Genomic DNA, 23,766 nt, shown 5'->3' on the forward strand with positions numbered 1-23,766 from the left:
GTGCCCAGCCTTGCCATTCTACCGACGTATATGTGCAGGAGGCGGTCCTTAAGCGGTTAAAGTGCGCCAAGATTTTGTTGGGTTCCTCCTCTTCTCGCTCTTTGGTAACCTTTGTTTTCCTGTTTCCAGGTGCGGCTGGCCCCCGGCTCTTCACCATCCATCAGATTGATGCAAACACCAACAACCTGCCCAAGGCACATACATGGTGAGTGTCCTGCACCAATCGGGGGGCTCTGCCGGCTGGGACACCTCAGTTTGGTTGAGGTCTTCATCCACTGAAGCTTAGGGATGGATTAGACTTGAGTAATATTAGAGGGGGGGAGGGGTGGATTAACAAGCCTGCACCAGTCTTCTGAACGTAAAAAATCAACCTCTCCGAATTATGGCTACAGCGCTGTCTTGCTCCACATAAAGATGGCCGAAGCCAGTGATGGGAGAACCTTGGCCCCCCGGATGTTTTTGGAACTACATTTCCCATGATGCTCTTGCCCTCTGCAGTGTAGTTGAGCATCATGGGAGTTCCAAAACCTCTGGGGTGCCGAGGTTCTCCATCACTGCCCTAGGCTATAAGAAGATCGCCAAGACTCTGAAACTGATCTGCGGCACGGGGGGCCAAGACCATCCAGCGGTATAACAGGACGGGTTCCCCTTCCCCCGCCTCGCCATGGTCCTCCGAGGAAGGTGAGGTCACGTGCTCAGCGTCATATCCAGAGGTTGTCTTTGGGAAATAGACATATGAGTGCTGCCAGCATTGCTGCAGAGGGTGAAGGGGTGGGGGAGGGGTCAGCCTGTCATAGCTCAGACCATACGCCGCACACTGCATCAAATTGGTCTCCAGAAGGAAGCCTCTTCTAAAGATGATGCACAAGAAAGAGCCGCAAACAGTTTGCTGAAGACAAGCAGACTAAGGACATGGATTACTGGAACCGCGTCCTGTGGTCTGATGAGACAAGATAAAGGTATTTGGTGTCAGATGGTGTCAGGCGTGTGTGGGGGGAGGGGCCAGGTGAGGAGGACAGACAAGTGTGTCTTCCCTACAGTCAGGCATGGTGGGGGGAGGGTCATGGCCTGGGGGCTGCATGAGTGCTGCCGGTGATCTGACGATCTGGTTCCGGCTATCGGGATGGTTCCTGTAAAGACTGCGCAGGCGCAATCCTTGCCGATGGAAATCTCCGAACCTCGGCCGGCATCCAGGGCGACGTGGAATTTGAGGAAAGTGGCCAAGTTGGCCTCACGTCCTCGCTTCGCTCGCTCTGCCTCCTGGCTCTTTTTTTTAACATCCTCCAATCCACGAGGATGTTAAGGAATGAGCCTGGATGCCGGCCGAGGTTCGGAGATTTCCGTCGGCAAGGATTGCGCCTGCGCAGTCCTTACAGGAACCAGCTCGATAGGGGAACCTTAACGACAAGTCACCGGCACTGGGGGGCTACAGATCATTGAGGGAACCATGAATGCCAACATGTACTGTGACATACTGAAGCAGAGCATGATCCCCTCCCTTCAGAGACTGGACCGCAGGGTAGTATTCCAACATGATAACCACCCCAAACACACCTCCAAGACCACCACTGCCTTGCTAAAGAAGCTGAGGGTGAAGGTGATGGACTGGCCAAGCATGTCTCCAGACCTAAACCCTATTGATCATCTGTGGGGGGGATCCTCAAACGGGAGGGGGAGGAGCGCAAGATCTCCAACATCCACCAGCTCTGTGATGTCATCATGGAGGAGGGGAAAAGGACTCCAGTGGCAACCTGTGAAGCCTGGTGACCTCCATGCCCAAGAGGGTTAAAAAATAATGGCGGCCACACTTTGGGCCCAATTTGGACATTTTCACTTGGCCATTAATAATGGCCTGGGCATGAAGGGGGTAAAACCTTTCCGGTTGAATTGGCAGAAGTTTTTTGGTGGAAATATCGATTTAGTAATTTTATGTTTTTTTGTGTTTCGCAGCTTCAACCGCATTGACATCCCGCCCTACGAGAACTACGAAAAGCTCTCCGAGAAGCTCCTCACAGCCATAGAAGAGACGTGCGGCTTCGCCGTGGAATGATTGCGCGCGCCACACCCCTGCGGACATTTATTTATGAAGCGCTATCTCCCGGCCCCCCCTCCCTCTGCGTCAGAGGTGCTGGGGGGGAGGGGCTTCCTTCCACGGGGCACTGTGAATGAGGAAAGAAACTGACGGTTTGGGATTATATAAATATATATATATATTTTTTTTTCCATTATGAAAAAGTCGTACGACCGCCGCGCTCACGACTTAGCTGCTATTTAAAAAAAACAAAACAAATATCTTGAACTTTAAAAGGACGCTGACTTTTTTTTTTTACGGGAAGGCAGCGCTCTGCATATAAAGACTACTATTTTTATATGAAAAACAATAAAAAAAAAGAGGAGGGTTTATCGATTTTTTTACATTCCCTCTTCCCGGATCGTGACATCACGGCTGCCGAAAGGGGAGAGAGGCCGAGCCGATCTGTGAACAGGCCCGTTCAGGAAAACAAAAGGGGGGGGGGTCCTCCGTGCCGCTCCACCAAGTCTCCGCCCCCCAGGACCGCCACCTTCTGTGATGTCATACAAGGTGCTGATATGTGACTCGGAGAAGGGGGGGTGTGTCCTGTGCTGCCTCATCAAGGATGGGTCCCACCAAGTCTCCGCCACCCAGGACCGCCGCCTTCTGTGATGTCATACAAGGTGCTGATATGTGACTCGGAGAAGGGGGTGTGTTCTGTGCCGCCTCATTAAGGATGGGTCCCACCAAGTCTCCGCCCCCCAGGACCGCCACCTTCTGTGATGTCATACAATGTGCTGATATGTGACTCGGAGAAGGTGGGTGCGTCCTGTGCCGCCTCATCAAGGATGGGTTCCACCAAGTCTCCGCCCCCTTCTGTGATGTCATACAAGGTGCTGATATGTGACTCGGAGAAGGGGGGGGGGTGCGTCCTGTGCCGCCTCATCAAGGATGGGTCCCACCAAGTCTCCGCCCCCCAGGACCGCCGCCTTCTGTGATGTCATACAAGGTGCTGATATGTGACTCGGAGAAGGGGGGGGTGCGTCCTGTGCCGCCTCATCAAGGATGGGTCCCACCAAGTCTCCGCCCCCTTCTGTGATGTCATACAAGGTGCTGATATGTGACTTGGAGAAGGGGGGTGTGTCCTGTGCCGTCGGAGGACCTCCCGACCTATTCCAGCGGATGCAATGATATGATACTGAACTAACACGATACCCTCACGCCCGTCGGTCTGTATCCCAGCTATTCACCACTTATTTTATTAATATAATTCCTAATGGAATAATTTAATACCCGCCACTCCCTCCTGTATTTTATGTCCCTCCCCCTCCTTGATGTCCTCATGCTTGTTGTGTATTAAAGGTCTTTTATGTTTTTTTTTTTTTTTTTATAGTATAAAGTGCACCTGTCCCCTTAGGAGGCGCCCTGTCGGCTACAACCGATATTCCTTGGAGACCGTTGACGTCACTGCTGCCATATTGTCACCCCCATAGATGAATCAATGAGTAGCGGGTGGGCCTTGTGTAGGATTAGCCCTGGAGAACGTATGTCGGGTTCTTGTTGCGATGGGCGATGGTTGGTTGGTTGTCCCGGTTTAAACCCAGCGTTTCTCAACGCCAGTCCTCAAGGTGCCCCAACAGGTCAGAATTTCCCTCAGATGAAACGGCTGTGGTAATTACCAAGGCGGTGAAACTGATCAAATCACCTGTGCAAAACGATGGAAAGCCTGAAAACATGACCCGTTGGGGCGCCTTGAGGACTGCAGTTTAGAAACCCTGGTTTAGACCATGGTGCCTGCTGTGTGGCGTTTTTTGAATGTTTAGTGTCGCTAATATAGACAGCCTAGCCAAGCGCCAAGATCTAGTGACACCACGAGTCCCTTTTCCGATATAATGGATGATGGCCCCTTGTAGACCCTCTATGATGTGATGGCTGATGGACCCTTGTAGACTGTATATGATGTAATGGATGATGGCCTCTTGTAGACCCCTTTGTTTTAATGGATGATGGCCCCTTGTTGACCCTCTATGTTGTAATGGATGATGGCTCCTTGTAGACCATATCTGATGTAATGGGTGATAGCCCCTTGTAGACCCTCTGATGTAATGGCACCTTGTAGACCCTATATGATGTAATGGATGATGGTCCCTTGTTGACTTTCTATGATGGATGATGGCCACTTGTTGACTTTCTATGATGGATGATGGCACTTTGTAGACCCTCTATGATGGATAATGGCACTTTGTAGACCCTCTATGATGGCACTTTGTAGACCCTCTGATGGATGATAGCCCCTTGTTGACCCTCTATGATGTAATGGATGATGGCCCCTTGTAGACCCTCTATGATGGGTGATTGAACATTGTAGACCCTCTATGATGGCCCCTTGTTGACCCTCTATGTTGTAATGGATGATGGCCCCATGTAGACTGTCTACGATGTAATGGATGATGGTCCCTTGTTGACCCTCTGTGATGTAATGGATGATGGTCCCTTGTTGACCCTCTATGATGTAATGGATGATGGCCCCTTGTTGACCCTCTATGATGTAATGGATGATGGCCCCTTGTAGACCCTCTATGATGGGATGATTGAACATTGTAGACCCTCTATGATGGATGATTGAACATTGTAGACCCTCTATGATGGCCCCTTGTTGACCCTCTATGTTGTAATGGATGATGGCCCCATGTAGACTGTCTACGATGTAATGGATGATGGTCCCTTGTTGACCCTCTGTGATGTAATGGATGATGGTCCCTTGTTGACCCTCTGATGTAATTGATGATGGCCCCTTGTAGACCCTCTATGATGTAATGGATGATGGCCCATTGTAGACCCTCTATGATGTAATGGATGATGGCCCCTTGTAGACCCTCTATGATGGGATGATTGAACATTGTAGACCCTCTATGATGGATGATTGAACATTGTAGACCCTCTATGATGGCCCCTTGTTGACCCTCTATGTTGTAATGGATGATGGCCCCATGTAGACTGTCTACGATGTAATGGATGATGGTCCCTTGTTGACCCTCTGTGATGTAATGGATGATGGTCCCTTGTTGACCCTCTGATGTAATTGATGATGGCCCCTTGTAGACCCTCTATGATGTAATGGATGATGGCCCATTGTAGACCCTCTATGATGTAATGGATGATGGCCCCTTGTAGCCTATAATGTTTTGAATGATGGCACCTTGTAGCCCAGGCTATGGTCTGGTCTACAAGGGGCCATCATCGATTACAATCATATAGGTCTAAGAGGAGCCATCATTCATTTTGCATAGAGGGTCTAAGAGGAGCCATCATCCATTACATCACAGAGGGTCTACAAGGGGCCATCATCCATTACAACAGAGGAACTTGTGGCATCACTGGATCTTCACGCTCTGAGAAGCCAATGACGTTACTGGTGTAGCTGAGGCGTTGTTGTGGAAGGACCCTGGATCATTCCCATGATGTCTAGCGTGTTATTTTGCATTGTTGAACACCATACATGGTCCCTCATTGACTTTCATGCAGTGGCCATGCTGTGGCCTGTACTGAATAGACATTTTAAGGAAACAGCCGTTACACCCATCTAATGTCTGAGGTCATTCAAGGCAGTGACATCACTCTGACCACACATGGAATATTGCTTTTTTTGACAGGACGCGTCCCCCTCCCACCCCATGACAGGTGCACTTTAGACGCTCTCTCTTCCTGTCGCGTGACAACGCACCCTCATAAGTGTTCAGACATTCTTCGTGGCAATGAGATGTCAAACCACTGATTCCGCTTCTGTTTCTGCATCAGACGCAAGGTTTTGCGAACAGTGCGTTAATCGGGGGGGGTATTTTTATTTTTTAGAAGAACGGTGGCGCAGTCGTTAGCGCACGCCCCCGGTCCCATCCAGCCACTGACGCATTCCGTCTGAGAGCTTTATCCGGTCCTCCTACCTCTGCTCTGTCTGATCCTGGTCTTCATATGTAAATAGATAGAAAGAAAGAAATAAAAAGAAAAGGGAATTTTCTGTGAAAATTCTGCGCTTATTTTGTGTAGGCCGGGTCCCATTTCACCTTTCCGCCAACCTCTTTGTGTCGCCTCCCGTATAGAAGAAACGGAGCAAATCCGCTCGCCTCCGCAGAGGGAGGCGGCTCCCGATTCGCTGGCACCTCCGTCGTCACGGCGTGATGTTTTTATTTTTATCGCATCATTGACTAGTCTGATTTTTTTTTTTTACAGCCATTGGCTACTGGGGTTCCACGTGCCACGGTACAAAATGGCCGCCTGTACGTCAATCCATTTATTTTTTTGTGTTTTCAGACGTCGTTCTTTTATATATATTTTTTCAGCAGAAAATGGAGCGGCTGCATTGATGTCCGATTTAATCATGTGACCGCGGCACCAGTGCGCCACTTTTCGAATGACCGCTCTGCTGTATAACTGTTACACTGAATCATGAGATTAGTTGCTTGATCTGCCCCTCCCCCCTCAAATTTTTTATTATTTTTTTTGCCTATTTTCCCGGAACCCACTTTCTGCCAGAGCGGATTATTAGATTGAGACTCCACAATGAATTAACTTTTTTTTAATCGTATAAATTAAATAAGCTTTTCCCCCTCCAGTCCATAGTCTGACCTCTGCCGGACGCCGTGTGGGTATCATAACTTCTAGAGCCTGTATTGGAGGGGGGAGGGGGGGTCACCGCCATCATCGCCCCTTGGGAGAGTGCGATAACCGGGCAGCCGTTACTTGATTTCTGTCCGTCTGCTGCCGAGGTCAGACGTGGAGTTGGCATTAATATCTTTTTTTATTCACCATTTCTCCTCCACTAACCCGGTGACACCAGCATGATACCGAACATAATGTTAACTTGCTTCAATTTATAGCTGATGAATTAAAATGTATTTTCAAAGACTGGGTGTCTGTGTTCTCTTTATGGTGGAGACTGTCCTGTTTTTGTGTTTTTTTTCTTCACAGGTTTCCATTTAAACTGATCAGTGGTCCTCTTTAAGTGGAACTAAACCCTCCCATCTTGGCTTCTGCCTGATCTGCAGCGGCCGACATACATTATACAGCATCGCCGCACAGATGTTGGTTAAGTAAGCGCAGTGCCATGTTGCAAAAAACAAAAGGCCTGGTCAGGAAGGGGGGTGGTAAATCTTCCGGAGGTCAAGTGGTTAAATCGATGGGTTTAGTTCCCCTTTAGGGCTAGTTTACACTTTGCTTCAAAACAAGGCTTAGGACAGGCTTTGTTAAAGCTCTCTGAATGCCAGTCAAAGCTCCTGACGCTAAATAAAATGGTTGGCTTACAGTGCCGTTCACACCTTGCTTTTTGGGTGGGTCTTTGGTGCTTTTTGGGTGGGTCTTTGGTGCTTTTTGGGTGGGTCTTTGGTGCTTTTTGGGTAGGGTCTTTGGTGCTTTTTGGGTAGGGTCTTTGGTGCTTTTTGGGTAGGGTCTTTGGTGAGCCTTGGGTAGGGTCTTTGATGAGCCTTGGGTAGGGTGTTTGGTGAGCCTTGGGTGGGGTCTTTGGTGAGCCTTGGGTAGGGTCTTTGGTGAGCCTTGGGTGGGGTCTTTGGTGAGCCTTGGGTGGGGTCTTTGGTGAGCCTTGGATGGGGTCTTTGGTGAGCCTTGGATGGGGTCTTTGGTGAGCCTTGGATGGGGTCTTTGGTGAGCCTTGGATGGGGTCTTTGGTGAGCCTTGGATGGGGTCTTTGGTGAGCCTTGGATGGGGTCTTTGGTGAGCCTTGGATGGGGTCTTTGGTGAGCCTTGGATGGGGTCTTTGGTGAGCCTTGGATGGGGTCTTTGGTGAGCCTTGGATGGGGTCTTTGGTGAGCCTTGGATGGGGTCTTTGGTGAGCCTTGGGTAGGGTCTTTGGTGAGCCTTGGGTAGGGTCTTTGGTGAGCCTTGGGTAGGGTCTTTGGTGAGCCTTGGGTATAGGGTCTTTGGTGAGCCTTGGGTATAGGGTCTTTGGTGAGCCTTGGGTAGGGTCTTTGGTGCACCGCTAAAGCTACATGGGGTCTAGTTTTTGAAACAAAAGCAAGGTGTGAACGGGACTGTAAGCTAACCATTGTATTTAATGACAGGAGCTTTGACTGGCATTCAGAGAGCTTTAACAAGGCCTGTCCGAAGCCTTGTTTTGAAGCAAAGTGATGTGAGCTTTTAAAGGGATTCTGTCTTGGAGTTGAAGAATTTAATAAAGCCGCAAAGGGGTGTAATTCTCACCTTTGTCTGTTTTACACCGAACCCCGTTCCTTGGAGCTTCGCACCCAAAACACGTCTTGGTGCCCTGCCATGTGCTGTGTCTTTTCCCACTGGCCCCCAAGTCCGTACCGGATACAAGTGTGGCATAAGGGCTGTCGGAAGCATCTGTTGGATGTGAAGGTTCTTGAGGCAAGTCTTGGAAATGGCAAGGATTGGAGGGGTGGATGGCAAGACAGGAGATTAAGACCCACAACTAAGAGTTTCCCTCCTATACAGGATCCGAAGACCCACCACCACGGGTCTCCCCCGCTAGACAGGATCCGAAGACCCACCACCATGGGTCTCCCCCGCTAGTCAGGTGCCGAAGACCCACCACCACGGGTCTCCCCCGCTAGACAGGATCCGAAGACCCACCACCACGGGTCTCCCGCGCTAGACAGGATCCGAAGACCCACCACCACGGGTCTCCCGCGCTAGACGGGAGCCGAAGACCCACCACGACCGGTCTCGCCCCCTAGACGGGAGCCGAAGACCCACCACCAAGGGTCGTCCCCCCCTAGACGGGAGCCGAAGACCCACCACCAAGGGTCGTTCCCCCCCCCCCCCTTAGATGGGAACCGAAGACCCACCAACAAGGGTCGTCGTCGTCCCCCTAGACGGGAGCCGAAGACCCACCACCAAGGGTCCTCTCCCCCTAGACAGGAGCCGAAGACCCACCAAGGGTCCTCCCCCCCCCCCCCCCCCCCCCCCCCCCAGACGGGAGCCGAAGACCCACCACCAAGGGTCCTTCCCCCCCCCCCCCCCCCTAGACGGGAGCCGAAGACCCCACCTCCACTACCAAGGGTCGTCCCCCCAGACAGGATCCAAAGACCCACTGCTAAGGTTCACCCCATGACAGGAAATTAAGGCATATCTCCCCAGCAGACCTCTACAATAATAATTCTTTGCTTCCTGTTGTGTTTCTGGGGCAGGAATTGGAAGAAAATCTCCCCAGTAGGAACGAGACAAAACCGGAGAGCTTCTGATTTACATTTTTATGTTCAGAAAGCAAATTGCTTTAAAGGAGACAATCGGGCAACTCTGGATGGTAAGTGTACCATGTAACTCACCTCTATGTAATCTTAATGTGAGATACGACCCTCTATATCCTGGTCGCTCTCCGGCTGGATGCATCTTCCCTGTCCCTGAACTGTTCTCCAGAGATCTGTAGCCCAAAACAATGGTGATGGTTCTGCCTCGAATGCCCCTCAAACCTGTCAAGTCGGATCAGTATGTGAATAGAATGGTGCAAGACAGACCCGATCGGCTTGTCAGGCTCTAGTAGACTTAAATTTATTTTGCACAAATGTGAATGAGATAGGTACAGCATGGTCTCAATACCTGTCTCCCCCCCCCCCCCCCCGACGCTTTTCGCCCTTTTTTCCGTGCTCATTCATAGAAGCTGCCTCTTTGATTAAAGTATAACTGTAGGCAAAACTGAACTTTGGATAAAGTAAGGGAGGGTTATAACCCCTGTCAGATTTTTTCTTTCACCATCCGTTTCCCATTGCAAAGATTTCCCTTCTATTTCTGTCCCATAGCCAAAACAGAAAGTCAGAGGAAATCTCTGTAAATTAAGAGAATCCCTAGGGGGCCCCAGAACTAGTGTCCCCATTGGAAGATTTCCCCTGTATTACTTTTCTGGGGGACAACCCAAAATGTGGGATTTTCTTTCATTGTCAATGTGAAAAGTGAATCTCCCCAACGGGGGCACAGATGGCAATACAAACTGACAGGGGTTCTAATCCATCTCCACTCTATCGAAAAATATGTTTTTAGTTCAACCTTAAGCACTTGTTCACACTTGACTAAATTTCTAATGCTTAACAAGCGCTCCTATAGCATTACTATGGGTGGTAGACTGGCGTCAATGAGCTTTACTATGAGTGGTAGACTGGTGTCAATAAGCTTTAGTATAGGCGGTAGACATGCGTCGATGAGCTTTACTATGGGTGGTAGACATGCGTCGATGAGCTTTACTATGGGTGGTAGACTGGCGTCGACTAGCTTTACTATGGGTGGTAGACTGGCGTCGACTAGCTTTACTATGGGTGGTAGACTGGCGTCGATGAGCTTTACTATGGGTGGTAGACTGGCGTCGATGAGCTTTACTATGGGTGGTAGACATGCGTCGATGAGCTTTACTATGGGTGGTAGACATGCGTCGATGAGCTTTACTATGGGTGGTAGACTGGCGTCGATGAGCTTTACTATGGGTGGTAGACTGGCGTCGACGAGCTTTACTATGGGTGGTAGACTGGCGTCGACGAGCTTTACTATGGGTGGTAGACTGGCGTCGACGAGCTTTACTATGGGTGGTAGACTGGCGTCGATGAGCTTTACTATGGGTGGTAGACTGGCGTCGATGAGCTTTACTATGGGGGGTTAGACTGGCGTCGACTAGCTTTACTATGGGGGGGTTATACTGGCGTCGACGAGCTTTACTATGGGGGGTTAGACTGGCGTCGACGAGCTTTACTATGGGGGGTTAGACTGGCGTCGACAAGCTTTAGTATGGGGGGTTAGACTGGCGTCGACGAGCTTTGGTGCGGACGGGTTAGACTGGTGTCGACGAGCTTTGGTATTGTGTCCATAGATGTTGTGAATGCCTCTCAACCGCCTGATTTAAATGTCAGTGTGAACTTGGCCTGAAAAGGGGTGAAATGTGTCGGAGGAGTTCCCTGCTGGTGGAGTCTTGTAACCATCTTATTCACATTTACAGAGATCCGGCGTCTGTGTAGATGGCCACCGGTTTTATAGAAAGTTTGGTTTCTTAGATAATGGCCCCGGGGTCTTTTATGGGCGTGGCATACTCTAAAACGGCCCTGGTAACCCGGGAGAGTTCTTACGGAGAGCCGAGAGGTCCATATCTCGAAGGGTTCTACATGGGGGCGGGTGTGAGTTCTATATGTTACTGTGACCTCCCACTAAGCTGCTTATTTATCTTCCTGGAGTTGTCCTTTAAGGCCACCATAGACGTTGGAGACCTGAAGCCGTCTTCTCCCGTGTCTACTTATCAGAAATACGATTTGATGCAGTTATTATTGTCCTTAGCACAGCGCCCTCCAAACTGTGGCCCCAGGGCCCGATGCAGCCCTTTGCTTGTTTTTTATCTGGCCCTTGGGAAACTACTACTTCAACTGATACCAATGATGGGGCATTGCTTTCTTTCACTGAAGCATTTGTGTTCCCACCAGCCACAGTCTGCCCCCCCTAAAAGCTTGAAGGACAGTAAACTGGCCCTTTGATTAAAAAGTTTGGAGACCCCCCCGCCATAGAAGGTTCAGCCACTGTGTCGTCAGGTGCCTCGTAGACATTAGATCAGGGGGTAGTCAACCTCTGAACTACAACTCCCATCATGGCTGTGGCTGCTAGTCTTGCAGTTCCTTTGTGGTACTTCCACAACAGTTGGGAGGTTGCCCACCCTTGCCTTAGACTGTCCTCCTCCAGGACCACCACCCTGGAGGTCATAGAAGACCCTACTACTTAGCCAATCTTCGTTTTCCACATATGTTCCCCCCTCCCCCAGGCATATACGAATAATAGCCAAGCTCCGTACTGCAGATTTAGACAGGGATGATTTCCAGCACCCCCCCCAACCAACATGACCGTGATATGGCTTTAGCTTTGTCACATGACTCCTCATACACAGAAGCCTTGCTCAGTTAATGAGGCGGTTGGGTGGGCAATGTGTGGATCCTGAATGGACAAAATGCCAGTGTTGGGAGGGGCCGTTCAATACAGCCGCTGCGCAACTTTTCTGGCATTTAAGGTTTCAAAAAAATCACCTGCGATGGTTTTGGTTCCGATGGTCACTTGTGCCCCGAATTCCGGTAGTTCTCATTTCACTTTTACGTTGTGGTGCAACACCTGCACCAAATTCAAAATACCCAATGCATCATGGAACTTGTAGTTCTGCAAAAGCGGGAGGGCCATAGGCTGAGCCCCCATACATTTCGTAAAAAAACGGCAGCACTATGGCCACCTGCTAGAGAAGGGAAGGGTAGGTCAGATCTGGGGAAGGGGGCAAATAGTGCATTTTACTTGCCATCAGTAGTCTCCAAACTGCGTCCCTTTGCTTTCTTTTACCTCTCCCTTGGGGGGCACTAGTTCATCCATTGTCGCCAACGATGGGGGCCACAATTGTTCCCACTGTCGCCGACGATGGGGGCCACAATTGTTCCCACTGTCGCCGACGATGGGGGCCACAATTGTTCCCACTGTCGCCGACGATGGGGGCCACAATTGTTCCCACTGTCGCCGACGATGGGGGCCACAATTGTTCCCACTGTCGCCGACGATGGGGGCCACAATTGTTCCCACTGTCGCCGACGATGGGGGCCACAATTGTTCCCACTGTCGCCGACGATGGGGGCCACAATTGTTCCCACTGTCGCCGACGATGGGGGCCACAATTGTTCCCACTGTCGCCGACGATGGGGGCCACAATTGTTCCCACTGTCGCCGACGATGGGGGCCACAATTGTTCCCACTGTCGCCGACGATGGGGGCCACAATTGTTCCCACTGTCGCCGACGATGGGGGGCCACAATTGTTCCCAATGATACCAACGATGGGGGCCACAAGTGTTCCCAATGTCACCAACGATGGGGGCCACAAGTGTTCCCAATGTCACCAACGATGGGGGCCACAAGTGTTCCCAATGTCACCAACGATGGGGGCCACAAGTGTTCCCAATGTCACCAACGATGGGGGCCACAAGTGTTCCCAATGTCACCAACGATGGGGGCCACAAGTGTTCCCAATGTCACCAACGATGGGGGCCACAAGTGTTCCCAATGTCACCAACGATGGGGGTCACAATTGTTCCCAATGACACCAACGATGGGGGCCACAATTTCTCATATTGACACCAACAATGGAGCCCAAAGACACCAATGATGGGACACCATTACTCCCACTGCTGTCAGGACCTTTTTGACTCCTCCTCCTTATCAGAGGTCCGTCCGGCCCTTGTAAAATCTGAAGGACACTAAACTGGCCCTTAGCTTAGAAAGTTTGGAGATCCGGCTTTTAACGGCCATCCTGCTTCCCAACACACAGACCATACGATTGATTTCAGATAAATATATGATGGGGAATCTCTCTGCGCCTCCGCCTCTGTCGGCGATATGAGGTTCTGGGTCAGGGCAGCAATCCTCCATCTCTCAGCCCAGAGCCCGGGGAGCCGACGTCTGACGTCATTCAGGGTCACAAATGTCAGACTTCACCTTGTCTTTGGATAAAAGTGTTTTTATTGTTTTGATTGAAAAAAAAAATACCAATAAGTTAAAGTTCTAATAAATATAAAATCGGAATGTAAAATTCATCAATTCATTGTATATATAAAAGAAACATCATTCTGGGGGTTTAAAGGGGAGGAAGAATTAAGGCACTCTGCAACCCGGGGGGGGGGGTTTATCGACATTGTGGCCCCCCAAGGGCCCCGTTGTATAAAGTTCACACAGTAATCTGAATGTTGTGGCACAGCAGCAATTTAACCTCCTGCATTTTGGGGTTAAAACACAACTTCAGTCCAAACTCTGGGAGGTACAGAACCTCCGTCCAGGTTGTCGTTGTCACAACCCCCCACTTCCTGTCTTAGTGACACTAGAAAAGGGGTTCACAGCAATAAAGATCTGACAGTATATCTGATCCCCCCACTTTGCACCGGCGTTCCGGTTTCCAGGGCGATCCCTGTTGGATTGGGTGTCAGTATTAGTTTGTCGCCCTCTAGTGGTGGTTTGGCCTCATTACAGGCAGTGGCTTTTGCCATATTGGAAGGAAGCCATCTGCAGCCTCCTCTTCAGCCGCTCTGCCTCCAGCTCTCGGAAGAAAACGTCTTCATCGGCCCGTAAGATCATCTCCTGCAGCTCCTGGATCTCCTTCTCCATCTTCTGCCGCAGTTCTTTCTTCATCTTCTGTAAATTCTGCAAAAAAAAACCCCAGAGGGTGGCTGTTATTAAAGAGAACCGGTCACCAGGGCTATAGGAAGAAGACGGCATGGAACCACGGCAGGTAAGAACCAAACTCCTTTCCCATCCAATCTGTGGCAGTTCTGTGCCGGCTGACATTACTGAGGCACTAATGGGCCCTTCACACCCGGTGCAATACCATAAAGAAGGCCCTCCCAATGTACATACACAATGTATTGCAGTGTGGTGAGAAAACATGACGTGGGTATAACCATTATACTGCTTTGTAGCCCAATCAGAGTGAAGGTTGCAAAAAATGGGAAGGAGAGGAGTGCACAGGTGTGGCAGCAATCTGTATATGAAGGAGGGAATTGCAGAGGGTATGATAGTGGGCAGTATGTACAGGAGAGGAGTGTGGAGGGGAGGACAGTGGGCATTATGTACAGGAGAGGAGTGTGGAGGGTATGACAGTGGGCAGTATGTACAGGAGAGGAGTGTGGGGGGTATGACGGTGGGCAGTATGTACAGGAGAGGAGTGTGGAGGGGAGGACAGTGGGCGGTATGTACAGGAGAGGAGTGTGGGGGGTATGACGGTGGGCAGTATGTACAGGAGAGGAGTGTGGAGGGGAGGAGTGTGGAGGGTATGACAGTGGGCAGTATGTACAGGAGAGGAGTGTGGGGGGTATGACGGTGGGCAGTATGTACAGGAGAGGAGTGTGGAGGGGAGGACAGTGGGCGGTATGTACAGGAGAGGAGTGTGGAGGGGAGGACAGTGGGCATTATGTACAGGAGAGGAGTGTGGAGGGTATGACAGTGGGCAGTATGTACAGGAGAGGAGTGTGGGGGGTATGACGGTGGGCAGTATGTACAGGAGAGGAGTGTGGAGGGGAGGACAGTGGGCGGTATGTACAGGAGAGGAGTGTGGAGGGTATGACAGTGGGCAGTATGTTCAGGAGAGGAGTGTGGAGGGTATGACAGTGGGCAGTATGTACAGGAGAGGAGTGTGGGGGGTGTGACAGTGGGCAGTATGTTCAGGAGAGGAGAGGGGAGGACAGTGGGCAGTATGTACAGGAGAGGAGTTTGGAGGGTATGATGGTGGGCATTATGTAGAGGAGAGGAGTGTGGAGGGTATGACGGTGGGCAGTATGTACAGGAGAGGAGTGTGGGGAGTATAAAAGGGGGCATTATATACACAAGATGGTTATAGAGGGTTTGACAGCAGGCAGTACATAAAGGAAAGGAGTTGGGGGTGGGAGGGTATGACACTGGGCAGTATGTATAGGAGAGGAGTGTATGACAGTGGGCAATATGTACAGGAGAGGAGTGTGGAGGGTATGACAGTGGGCAGTATGTACAGAAGAGGAGTGTGGGGGGTATGACAGAGGGCACTATATACAGGAGAGGAGTGTGGAAGATATGACGGTGGGCAGTATGTACAGGAGGGGAGTGTGGAGGGTATGACGGTGGGCAGTATGTACAGGAGGGGGGTGTGGGGGGTATGACAGTGGGCAGTATGTATAGGGAAGGAGTGTGGGGGTATTGGAGGTGGCAGTATATAGAGTAGTTTATTCCAGGAGCTTTGCCATGGCAGGATTGCCCCTCTACCTCCTGTATTCTCACGCCCCCTTCCTAGGCCATGTCAGAGAGGATTATGGGCACCGCAGGTCTCTCACCTTGGACTGAGCCTTCTCTTGTGTCTGCATTTCTTGCTTTTCCTGGGTCACGGCTTCGGCCAGCATGGAGAACTGCCAGGAACAGAGAGAAAAGGGTCAGATGAGGACAGACATGACAGGATTACCCTTCTGCGATTGGCTGGATGGACTCACCTGATCCTTATAATAGTTCTCCATGGACTCCAGCTCGTCTTTGTGCCTCTTCCCCTGCTCCTCGCGTTGCTCCTTGGTGTATGAGCGCAGTTCTCGCAGTCGCTGTTTCTGGATCTCCAGGCCTTCCTCAAACAGATTCTTCATGATCTAGAGGAGGACACAGAGGACGGTCTATAACACTCAGGGTTCAGGAAGAGGTATGGCAGGTACATGATGGTTGGTGCCGTGCTGCCCCCAGTAGGTAAAGCTTGGTAATGCCACGCTTCCCCCAGCAGGCAGAGGATGGTTGGTGTCCTGCTGCTCCCATGGCCGGTTTGGGGAAGGCGACGCCATAGAATTCTTGTCCCCCCCCCCCCCCACCACACAATGCTTCTTCCCCATTGGTGGAATAGAGGACATTCGGTTTGGTACATACCTTCTCCTCCCGGGTTCTGGCCCGCATCAGTTTGGCCCCGAGCTGCACGTGATAGTCTTCGTAGTATTTCTTGGCGCGGGTCACCTGCTGCCGGTTCTCCTTCATCTTATTCTGAGACGTTTTCTGCAGGCGGATTCTCTCCTTGAAGTCTTTCTGTGAAGGAAAGCGAGACGCCGGTCACTGCAAATCCACAGCGCCACCTTCTACCTTGTATTGGAAGGAAGAAAAGGGCTCCCGAGGCTCCTCCTCCTCCTCCTCCTCTGCTCCTCCTCCTCCTCCGCTCCTCCTGGATCGACATTCCGACCGCAACAGATTGAAGGTAAAACACGAATGAATGGACCTCGTGATTGGAAGATTCAGGGACCCCGATTGGGCATCACACAAAACTCTCTGTAGTTGCCCATGTTCTGCTTATATGTTATGTGCCACCAGGGTGCCAACTAGAAATGCTCCGTGACCGCGGGACCTGTGGACCCGATCGCCGCTGGAGTCCCGCGATCGGTCCCCGGAGCTGAAGAACGGGGAGAGTTGTGTGTAAACACGGCTTCCCCGTTCTTCACTGTGGCGGCGTCATCGATCGTGTGTTCCCTTTTATAGGGATACACAATCAATGACGTCACACCTACAGCCACACCCCCCTACAGTTAGAAACACATATGAGGTCACACTTAACCCCTTCAGCGCCCCCTAGTGGTTAACTCCCAAACTGCAATTGTCATTTTCACAGTAATCAGTGCATTACTAATGCATTTGTTGCTGTGAAAATGACAATGGTCCCAAAAATGTGTCAAAATTATCCGAAGTGTCCGCCATAATGTCGCAGTCACGACAAAAAAAAAATCGCTGATCGCCGCCATTAGTAGTAAAAAAAAAAAAAAAAATTTAATAAAAATGCAATAAAACTATTCCCTATTTTGTAAACGCTATAAATTTTGCGCAAACCAACCGATAAACGCTTATTGCGATTTATTTTTACAAAAAATATGTAGAAGAATACGTATCGGCCTAAACTGAGGAAAGAAAATTGTGCCGAATCACAAAAAAGGGGCCAGGTCCTTTAGCTGCCTAAAGGTCCGGGTCTTAAGTGGTTAAATGTAACCTTATTGCTACACTTAGAGGCTCCTCTTCTCTTTTATACTCTGGAGCTCCTGCTGGATTTTGCTTCCAATCCCCTTGTAGAGGTTTCCATCATATCGCTAGAATCTTTTTATATGGCCTATAAACTGAAGGACTTGTGAATAAATGTCTGTGGAACGAATCATTTGAGTTTCCATTATTTCTTATGGGGAAATTCGCTTCGATATAAGAGTGCTTTGGATTACAAGCATGCTTCCACAACAAATTATGCTCACAATCCAAGGTTTTTCTGTATACAATATATGTCGACAGAATGGCACGGCTGGGCACATGGACATATATATATATACGTCAAGAGCCCAGCCGTGGGTCGTGAGGGCGCCGGCACGCTCGCGACTCGGTCCGAAGCTCCGTGACCGAGCCCGCAGACCTGATCGCTCCGTTGTCCCATGATCGGGTCACAGGAGCTAAAGAACGGGGAGAGGTGAGTGTAAACAAACCTTCCCTGTTCTTCTCTGTGGTAGCGACACTGATCGTTTGTTCCCTGATATAGGTAACGACAATCAGTGACGTCACACGTCTAGCCCCACCCCCTACAGTAAGAATCACACATTAGGTCACACTTAACCCCTACAGCGCCCTCTAGTGGATAACCCCTTCACTATTATTGTCATTAAGCACTGATCGCCGTATAAATGACAATGGTCCCAAAATAAATCGCCACCATTACTAGTAAAAAAAAAAACATTAATAAAAATGCCATAAATCTATCTCCTATTTTGTAGACACTATAACTTTTGCGCAAACCAATCAATAAACGCTTATTGCGATTTTTTACCAAAAATATGTAGAATACGTATCGGCCTAAACTGAGGAACATTTTTTAATTTTTTTTATATCTTTTTTGGGGATATTTATTATAGCAAAAAGTTAAAAATATTGCATTAATTGTCGCTCTATTTTTGTTTACAGCGCAAAAAATAAAAAACGCAGAGGTGATCAAATACCACCAAAAGAAATCTAAGAAAAAAATACGTCAATTTTGTTTGGGAGTCACGTCGCACGACCGCGCAGTTGTCAGTTAAAGCGACGCAGCGCCGAATCGCAAAAAGGAGCATGGTCCTTAACCTGTATATTGGTCCGGGTCTTAAGTGGTTAAAGCATTTCCTCCAAGGATGGTAAATGCTTTTTCCGTGTTGTTTTAAAAGCTATGGTAAAGTTTATTCATTTAGAGTCCCACTCTACTTTGTATTTTTTGAACTTTTATTGGAAGAACCCGGGCCCTATGGCAGCTTAGTGGTTAGCAGTGTGGCACCGAGGTCATGTAGCTTAGTGGTTAGTAGTGTGGCACTGAGGTCATGCAGCTTAGTGGTTAGCGGTGTGGCACTGAGGTCATGCAGCTTAGTGGTTAGCGGTGTGGCACTGAGGTCATGCAGCTTAGTGGTTAGCGGTGTGGCACTGAGGTCATGCAGCTTAGTGGTTAGTAGTGTGGCACTGAGGTCATGCAGCTTAGTGGTTAGCAGTGTGGCACTGAGGTCATGCAGCTTAGTGGTTAGTAGTGTGGCACTGAGGTCATGCAGCTTAGTGGTTAGTAGTGTGGCACTGAGGTCATGCAGCTTAGTGGTTAGTAGTGTGGCACTGAGGTCATGCAGCTTAGTGGTTAGTAGTGTGGCACTGAGGTCATGCATCTTAGCGGTGTGGCACTGAGGTCATGCAGCTTAGTGGTTAGCGGTGTGGCACTGAGGTCATGCAGCTTAGTGGTTAGCAGTGTGGCACTGAGGTCATGCAGCTTAGTGGTTAGTAGTGTGGCACTGAGGTCATGCAGCTTAGTGGTTAGTAGTGTGGCACTGAGGTCAAGCAGGTTAGTGGTTAGCGGTGTGGCACTGAGGTCATGTAGCTTAGTGGTTAGTGGTGCGGCACTGAGGTCAAGCAGGTTAGTAGTGTGGCACTGAGGTCATGGGGTCAATTCCTATCACACTCACGGTCAGACCAATTGGCCTCCATGGTATGTTCCTTGGGTGGTTGAAGAAAACCTGCACACCCATGATATAGTCCTGGAGGGAGGTGTACCCAGAACCCCGGTGCCACCCTCCCTGTATGGAATGATAATTGTATAATTTTTCTGCACTTACCAGACGCTGGTTATGTCCTTGTTCCCTCCGGATAATCTCGGTGAGAAGGCCGTGTCTCTTGTGCGCCTCTTCCACCTACAGAGTAATGAAGGCAGAAAGATCAGAGGCCACGATAGAGTCATACCGATCCAGCAAAGAGTGAGAAGTAATGAACTCGACCGCTAAGACCGATCGTTTCCCTCCCTGCCTCTAAGACCGATCGTTTCCCTCCCTGCTTCTAAGACCGATCGTTTCCCTCCCGCCTTCTAAGACCTATTGTTTCCCTCTCGGCCTCTAAGATCGATCGTTTCCCTCTCGGCCTCTAAGATCGATCGTTTCCCTCTCGGCCTCTAAGACCGATCGCTTCCCTCCCGGCCTCCAAGACCGATCGCCTTCCTCCCGGCCTCTAAAACCAATCGTTTCCCTCCCGGCCTCTAAGACCGATCGTTTCCCTCCCAGCCTCTAAGACCGATCGCTTCCCTCCCGGCCTCTAAGACCGATCGTTTCCCTCCCGGCTTCTAAGACCGATCGTTTCCCTCCCCGGCCTCTAAGACCGATCACTTCCCTCCCCGGCCTCTAAGACCGATCACTTCCCTCCCCGGCCTCTAAGACCGATCGTTTCCCTCCCCGGCCTCTAAGACCGATCACTTCCCTCCCCGGCCTCTAAGACCGATCGTTTCCCTCCCGGCCTCTAAGACCGATCGTTTCCCTCCCGGCTTCTAAGACCGATCGTTTCCCTCCCCGGCCTCTAAGACCGATCACTTCCCTCCCCGGCCTCTAAGACCGATCGTTTCCCTCCCAGCCTCTAAGACCGATCGTTTCCCTCCCCGGCCTCTAAGACCGATCGTTTCCCTCCCCGGCCTCTAAGACCGATCGTTTCCCTCCCCGGCCTCTAAGACCGATCGTTTCCCTCCCCGGCCTCTAAGAACGATCGCTTCCCTCCCGGCCTCTAAGACCGATCGCTTTCCTCCCGGCCTCCAAGACCGGTCGTTTCCCTCCCGGCTTCTAAGACCGATCGCTTCCCTCCCGGCCTCTAAGACCGATCGCTTCCCTCCCCGGCCTCTAAGACCGATCGCTTCCCTCTCAGCCTCTAAGACCTATTGCTTCCCTCCCGGCTTCTAAGACCGATCGCTTCCCTCCCGGCCTCTAAGACCGATCGTTTCCCTCCCCGGCCTCTAAGACCGATCACTTCCCTCCCGGCCTCCAAGACCAATCGCTTCCCTCCCGGCTTCTAAGACCGATCGCTTCCCTCCCCGGCCTCTAAGAACGATCGCTTCCCTCCCTGGCCTCTAAGACCGATCGTTTCCCTCCCGGCCTCACCTCTCGCTGCAGCTTGCGCTCGCTCCGCTCGTCTTCCTGGGCAGACCTGGCGAGTTGATCCACCTGGGCGAGTTGCCCCTTCCACATGGCATTGAAGGTGTGGGGTGAGATCTGCAGATGTGGGAATTCCTCCAGTAAGAGAGGAAGGAGATCGTTCTCTTTAATCTTCACTGCGAAAGACAAAAGAAGGAGAGTGTGAAAACAATGGCACTACCCGCATAGAACTGAATGCGGGCGAGGGATAGAGGGCGCCACTTACTGCGTCCTGCGGCCTTGTGACAGCTGGGGGTCCAATGGCGCGGCCTCGTCTGCTTCCCCGCATACACCTTCTCCGGGTGCGATCTTTTCTCCGGCTCTTTATAGATATTTTCTTTGTACTCCTGATCCTTAATGAGGAAGGAAAGAGAAGGCGATCAGAGATCCATTCAACCCATCGGTCGTCTTGGCTTTGAAGAGCACATGTAGTTCTTCAATCGTCCTTCTACTGACTGGATCCTAAGTGCAGCCATTTCCTGATTTCGCACTCTCCAGTTTTATGTAAATCAACCCCCTAGTCATCTATAGTAGCCCATAATGGGTTACTATAAGTAGTAGCCCATCTATAGTAGCCCATAATGGGTTACTATAAGCCCATAGTTACCCACATTTACCCATAATAGTCAATAGTAACCCAAAGTTGCAAATAGCAGCCTATAGTAACACGCAGTTACCCATATTATCCCATTATAACCTACAGTTACCCATAGTAACTCGTAGAAACCCACAGTTACCTATAGTAAACTATACTAACCCACATGGAGCTTATAGTAACACACAGTTTCCTATAGTAAACTATACTAACCCACAGTTACCTATAGTAACTCATAAAAACCCACAAGTAGCCTATAGTAACCCACAGTAGCCTTTAGTACCCCTAGTGATCTATATTAACCCACAGTTACCTATAAAAACCCACAAATACCCAAAGTAAAAAATTGGTACCGACAGTTACTATAGCAGTAATGGGGAACCTTGGCACCCCAGATGTTTTGGAACTATATTTCCCACAATGCTCTACTACACTGCAGAGTGCATGAGCATGATGGGAAATGTAGTTCCAAAACATCTGGGGTGCCAAGGTTCTTCATCACTGGCCTATAGTAACCCACAGTTACCCATATTATCCCATTATAACCCACTGTTACCCATAGTAACTTGTAGAAACCCCCAATTACATATAGTAAGCTAAACTAACCCACAGGTAGCTTAAGGCCTGATTCACACCTATGGCATTTTTAGTGCTTTTTGCAGATTTGCACCACAGCCCATTTACAATGGTTTCCTATGGAACACGTTCTGTAGTGCAAATCTAGTATCGGTATCGGTACAACCCTACATGGCACCCTTCACTCACAGTGTATTAATGCCTCTCTCCATCCCCGAGGACCAAAGATGAAGCGGTGTGTGACGGGACTGGCCAGAAGACGGTAAGTAAAATAAAAAATATACCGCTGGTGGGGGCCTCAAGAGAAAAGGGAGTGGCGGGGAGTCTGAGGGGAGCACCGAGCCCCGGAGTAGGACGAGCGGCGCTCACGTTACTCACCTTCTGATTTATTTTTTCTTGCAGCTTCGACAGTTTGACTTTCTCCGTCTTCTCAAAATCTTTCAGTTCCTCCTTGTAAGCCGCGTTCAGCATCTGCAGAGGAGAGCAGGAGAGCGGTGAGGGGAAAAGGAAGGCTGTGTACAGGCTGGACATACATTCTAAGAAAATTGTATAATGTATGGCCAGCTTAAGACTCGGCACTACCCGACACTTGATTGAAGCCGGATATTTTTTATTTATTATATATAAAATAAGAATAAATATATTAGAAATAGAATATTTTTCCTTTGAGTTCCACTTTAGAAAATAGAGGAAAAATATTCTAAGTCCTACCACCTGAAATTGAAGATTTTCCTCTAAGTCTCACCTTTTAAAAATATTCTAAAAGTCCCACTATCCAAAATAGAAGAAAAATATTCTAAACCTTCAAAAAGGCCATATTTTGAATGGTGGGACTCAGAATATTTTTCCTCTATTTTGGATAGTGGGACAGAAAAATATTCTGAAAAGTCCCACCACCTGAAATAGAGGAAAAATATTCAAAAGGGAATTTTTTCTTTCAAAACTCTTATCTAAAAATTTTTGTTCGTATTTCACACCATTAGTGGGGCTGCCGATTTCCATGCAGCCATTGAATTTTAATCATCGGACATGTTGGAAATTTTTTGAAAAATTAACGATTTTCTAATCAATGATGCGAGAAATGGAATCGAAAAATAAATGTGCAAGAAAAGAAGATTCCCAGACACAAAAATTATTTTCTGTAGCAACAGGAGGTTAAATTGAAGGTTTGGTCGGTCGAATTTCAAAATCAATGGTGGCGCCATCGGATCACAAAACGCACAAATTTTCAGATTTTCAAAAGAAAATTCTTTAGAAATTCGACCCGTGTATGGCCAGCTTTAGTCTCGCCATTCAAAAATATTCTATTTTGAAGGGTGAGACTTAGAATATTTTTCCTTTATTTTTGATAATGGGACTTCTAGAATATTTTTAAATGGTGAGACTTTGAAGATTTTCCTCTATTTCGGGTGGTAGGGCCGGGAATATTTTTTCCTCTATTTTGGATAGTGGGACTGAGAATATTTTTGAAGGGTGACACTTATAATAGTTTTCCTCTATTTTGAAGGGTGGGACTATAACGGTCCCACTATCCAAAATAGAATATTTTTAAATGGCGAGACTTATTTTCTTCTATTTCAGGTGGTAGGACTTGGAATATTTTTTCTCTAAATTGGTCATGAAAAACGGTCGTGTGTACGCTCCAGAGCATGTTTCTCG

The 23,766-nt window shown here is 49.4% G+C and overlaps 2 protein-coding genes across 4 annotated transcripts in view; one reads left to right on the forward strand and one right to left on the reverse strand.

Annotated features, from left to right (window-relative positions):
• SMURF2 (SMAD specific E3 ubiquitin protein ligase 2) overlaps positions 1–2,487 on the forward strand; it is a gene marked incomplete at its 5' end in the record, with an annotated part of 53,448 nt that extends 50,961 nt beyond the window's left edge. For both annotated transcript variants that reach the window (XM_040331012.1, XM_040331013.1), the window contains 2 exon segments: positions 130–205; positions 1,951–2,487. In XM_040331012.1, coding sequence (XP_040186946.1) covers positions 130–205; positions 1,951–2,050 — 176 coding nt within the window.
• An 11,003-nt stretch (positions 2,488–13,490) lies between these two features.
• CEP95 (centrosomal protein 95) overlaps positions 13,491–23,766 on the reverse strand; it is a 39,954-nt gene continuing 29,678 nt past the window's right edge. For both annotated transcript variants that reach the window (XM_040331653.1, XM_040331652.1), the window contains 8 exons: positions 22,486–22,578; positions 21,163–21,289; positions 20,904–21,073; positions 19,605–19,679; positions 16,396–16,548; positions 15,981–16,127; positions 15,828–15,899; positions 13,491–14,169 (listed from right to left, as the gene is read on the reverse strand). In XM_040331653.1, the coding sequence (XP_040187587.1) occupies positions 13,993–14,169; positions 15,828–15,899; positions 15,981–16,127; positions 16,396–16,548; positions 19,605–19,679; positions 20,904–21,073; positions 21,163–21,289; positions 22,486–22,578 (1,014 nt within the window). In that variant the 3' untranslated portion in view covers positions 13,491–13,992. The remainder of the gene's footprint in view (positions 14,170–15,827; positions 15,900–15,980; positions 16,128–16,395; positions 16,549–19,604; positions 19,680–20,903; positions 21,074–21,162; positions 21,290–22,485; positions 22,579–23,766) is intronic.

The sequence above is a fragment of the Rana temporaria genome, chromosome 12 (assembly GCF_905171775.1).
Source record: "Rana temporaria chromosome 12, aRanTem1.1, whole genome shotgun sequence".
Lineage (NCBI taxonomy): Eukaryota > Metazoa > Chordata > Amphibia > Anura > Ranidae > Rana > Rana temporaria.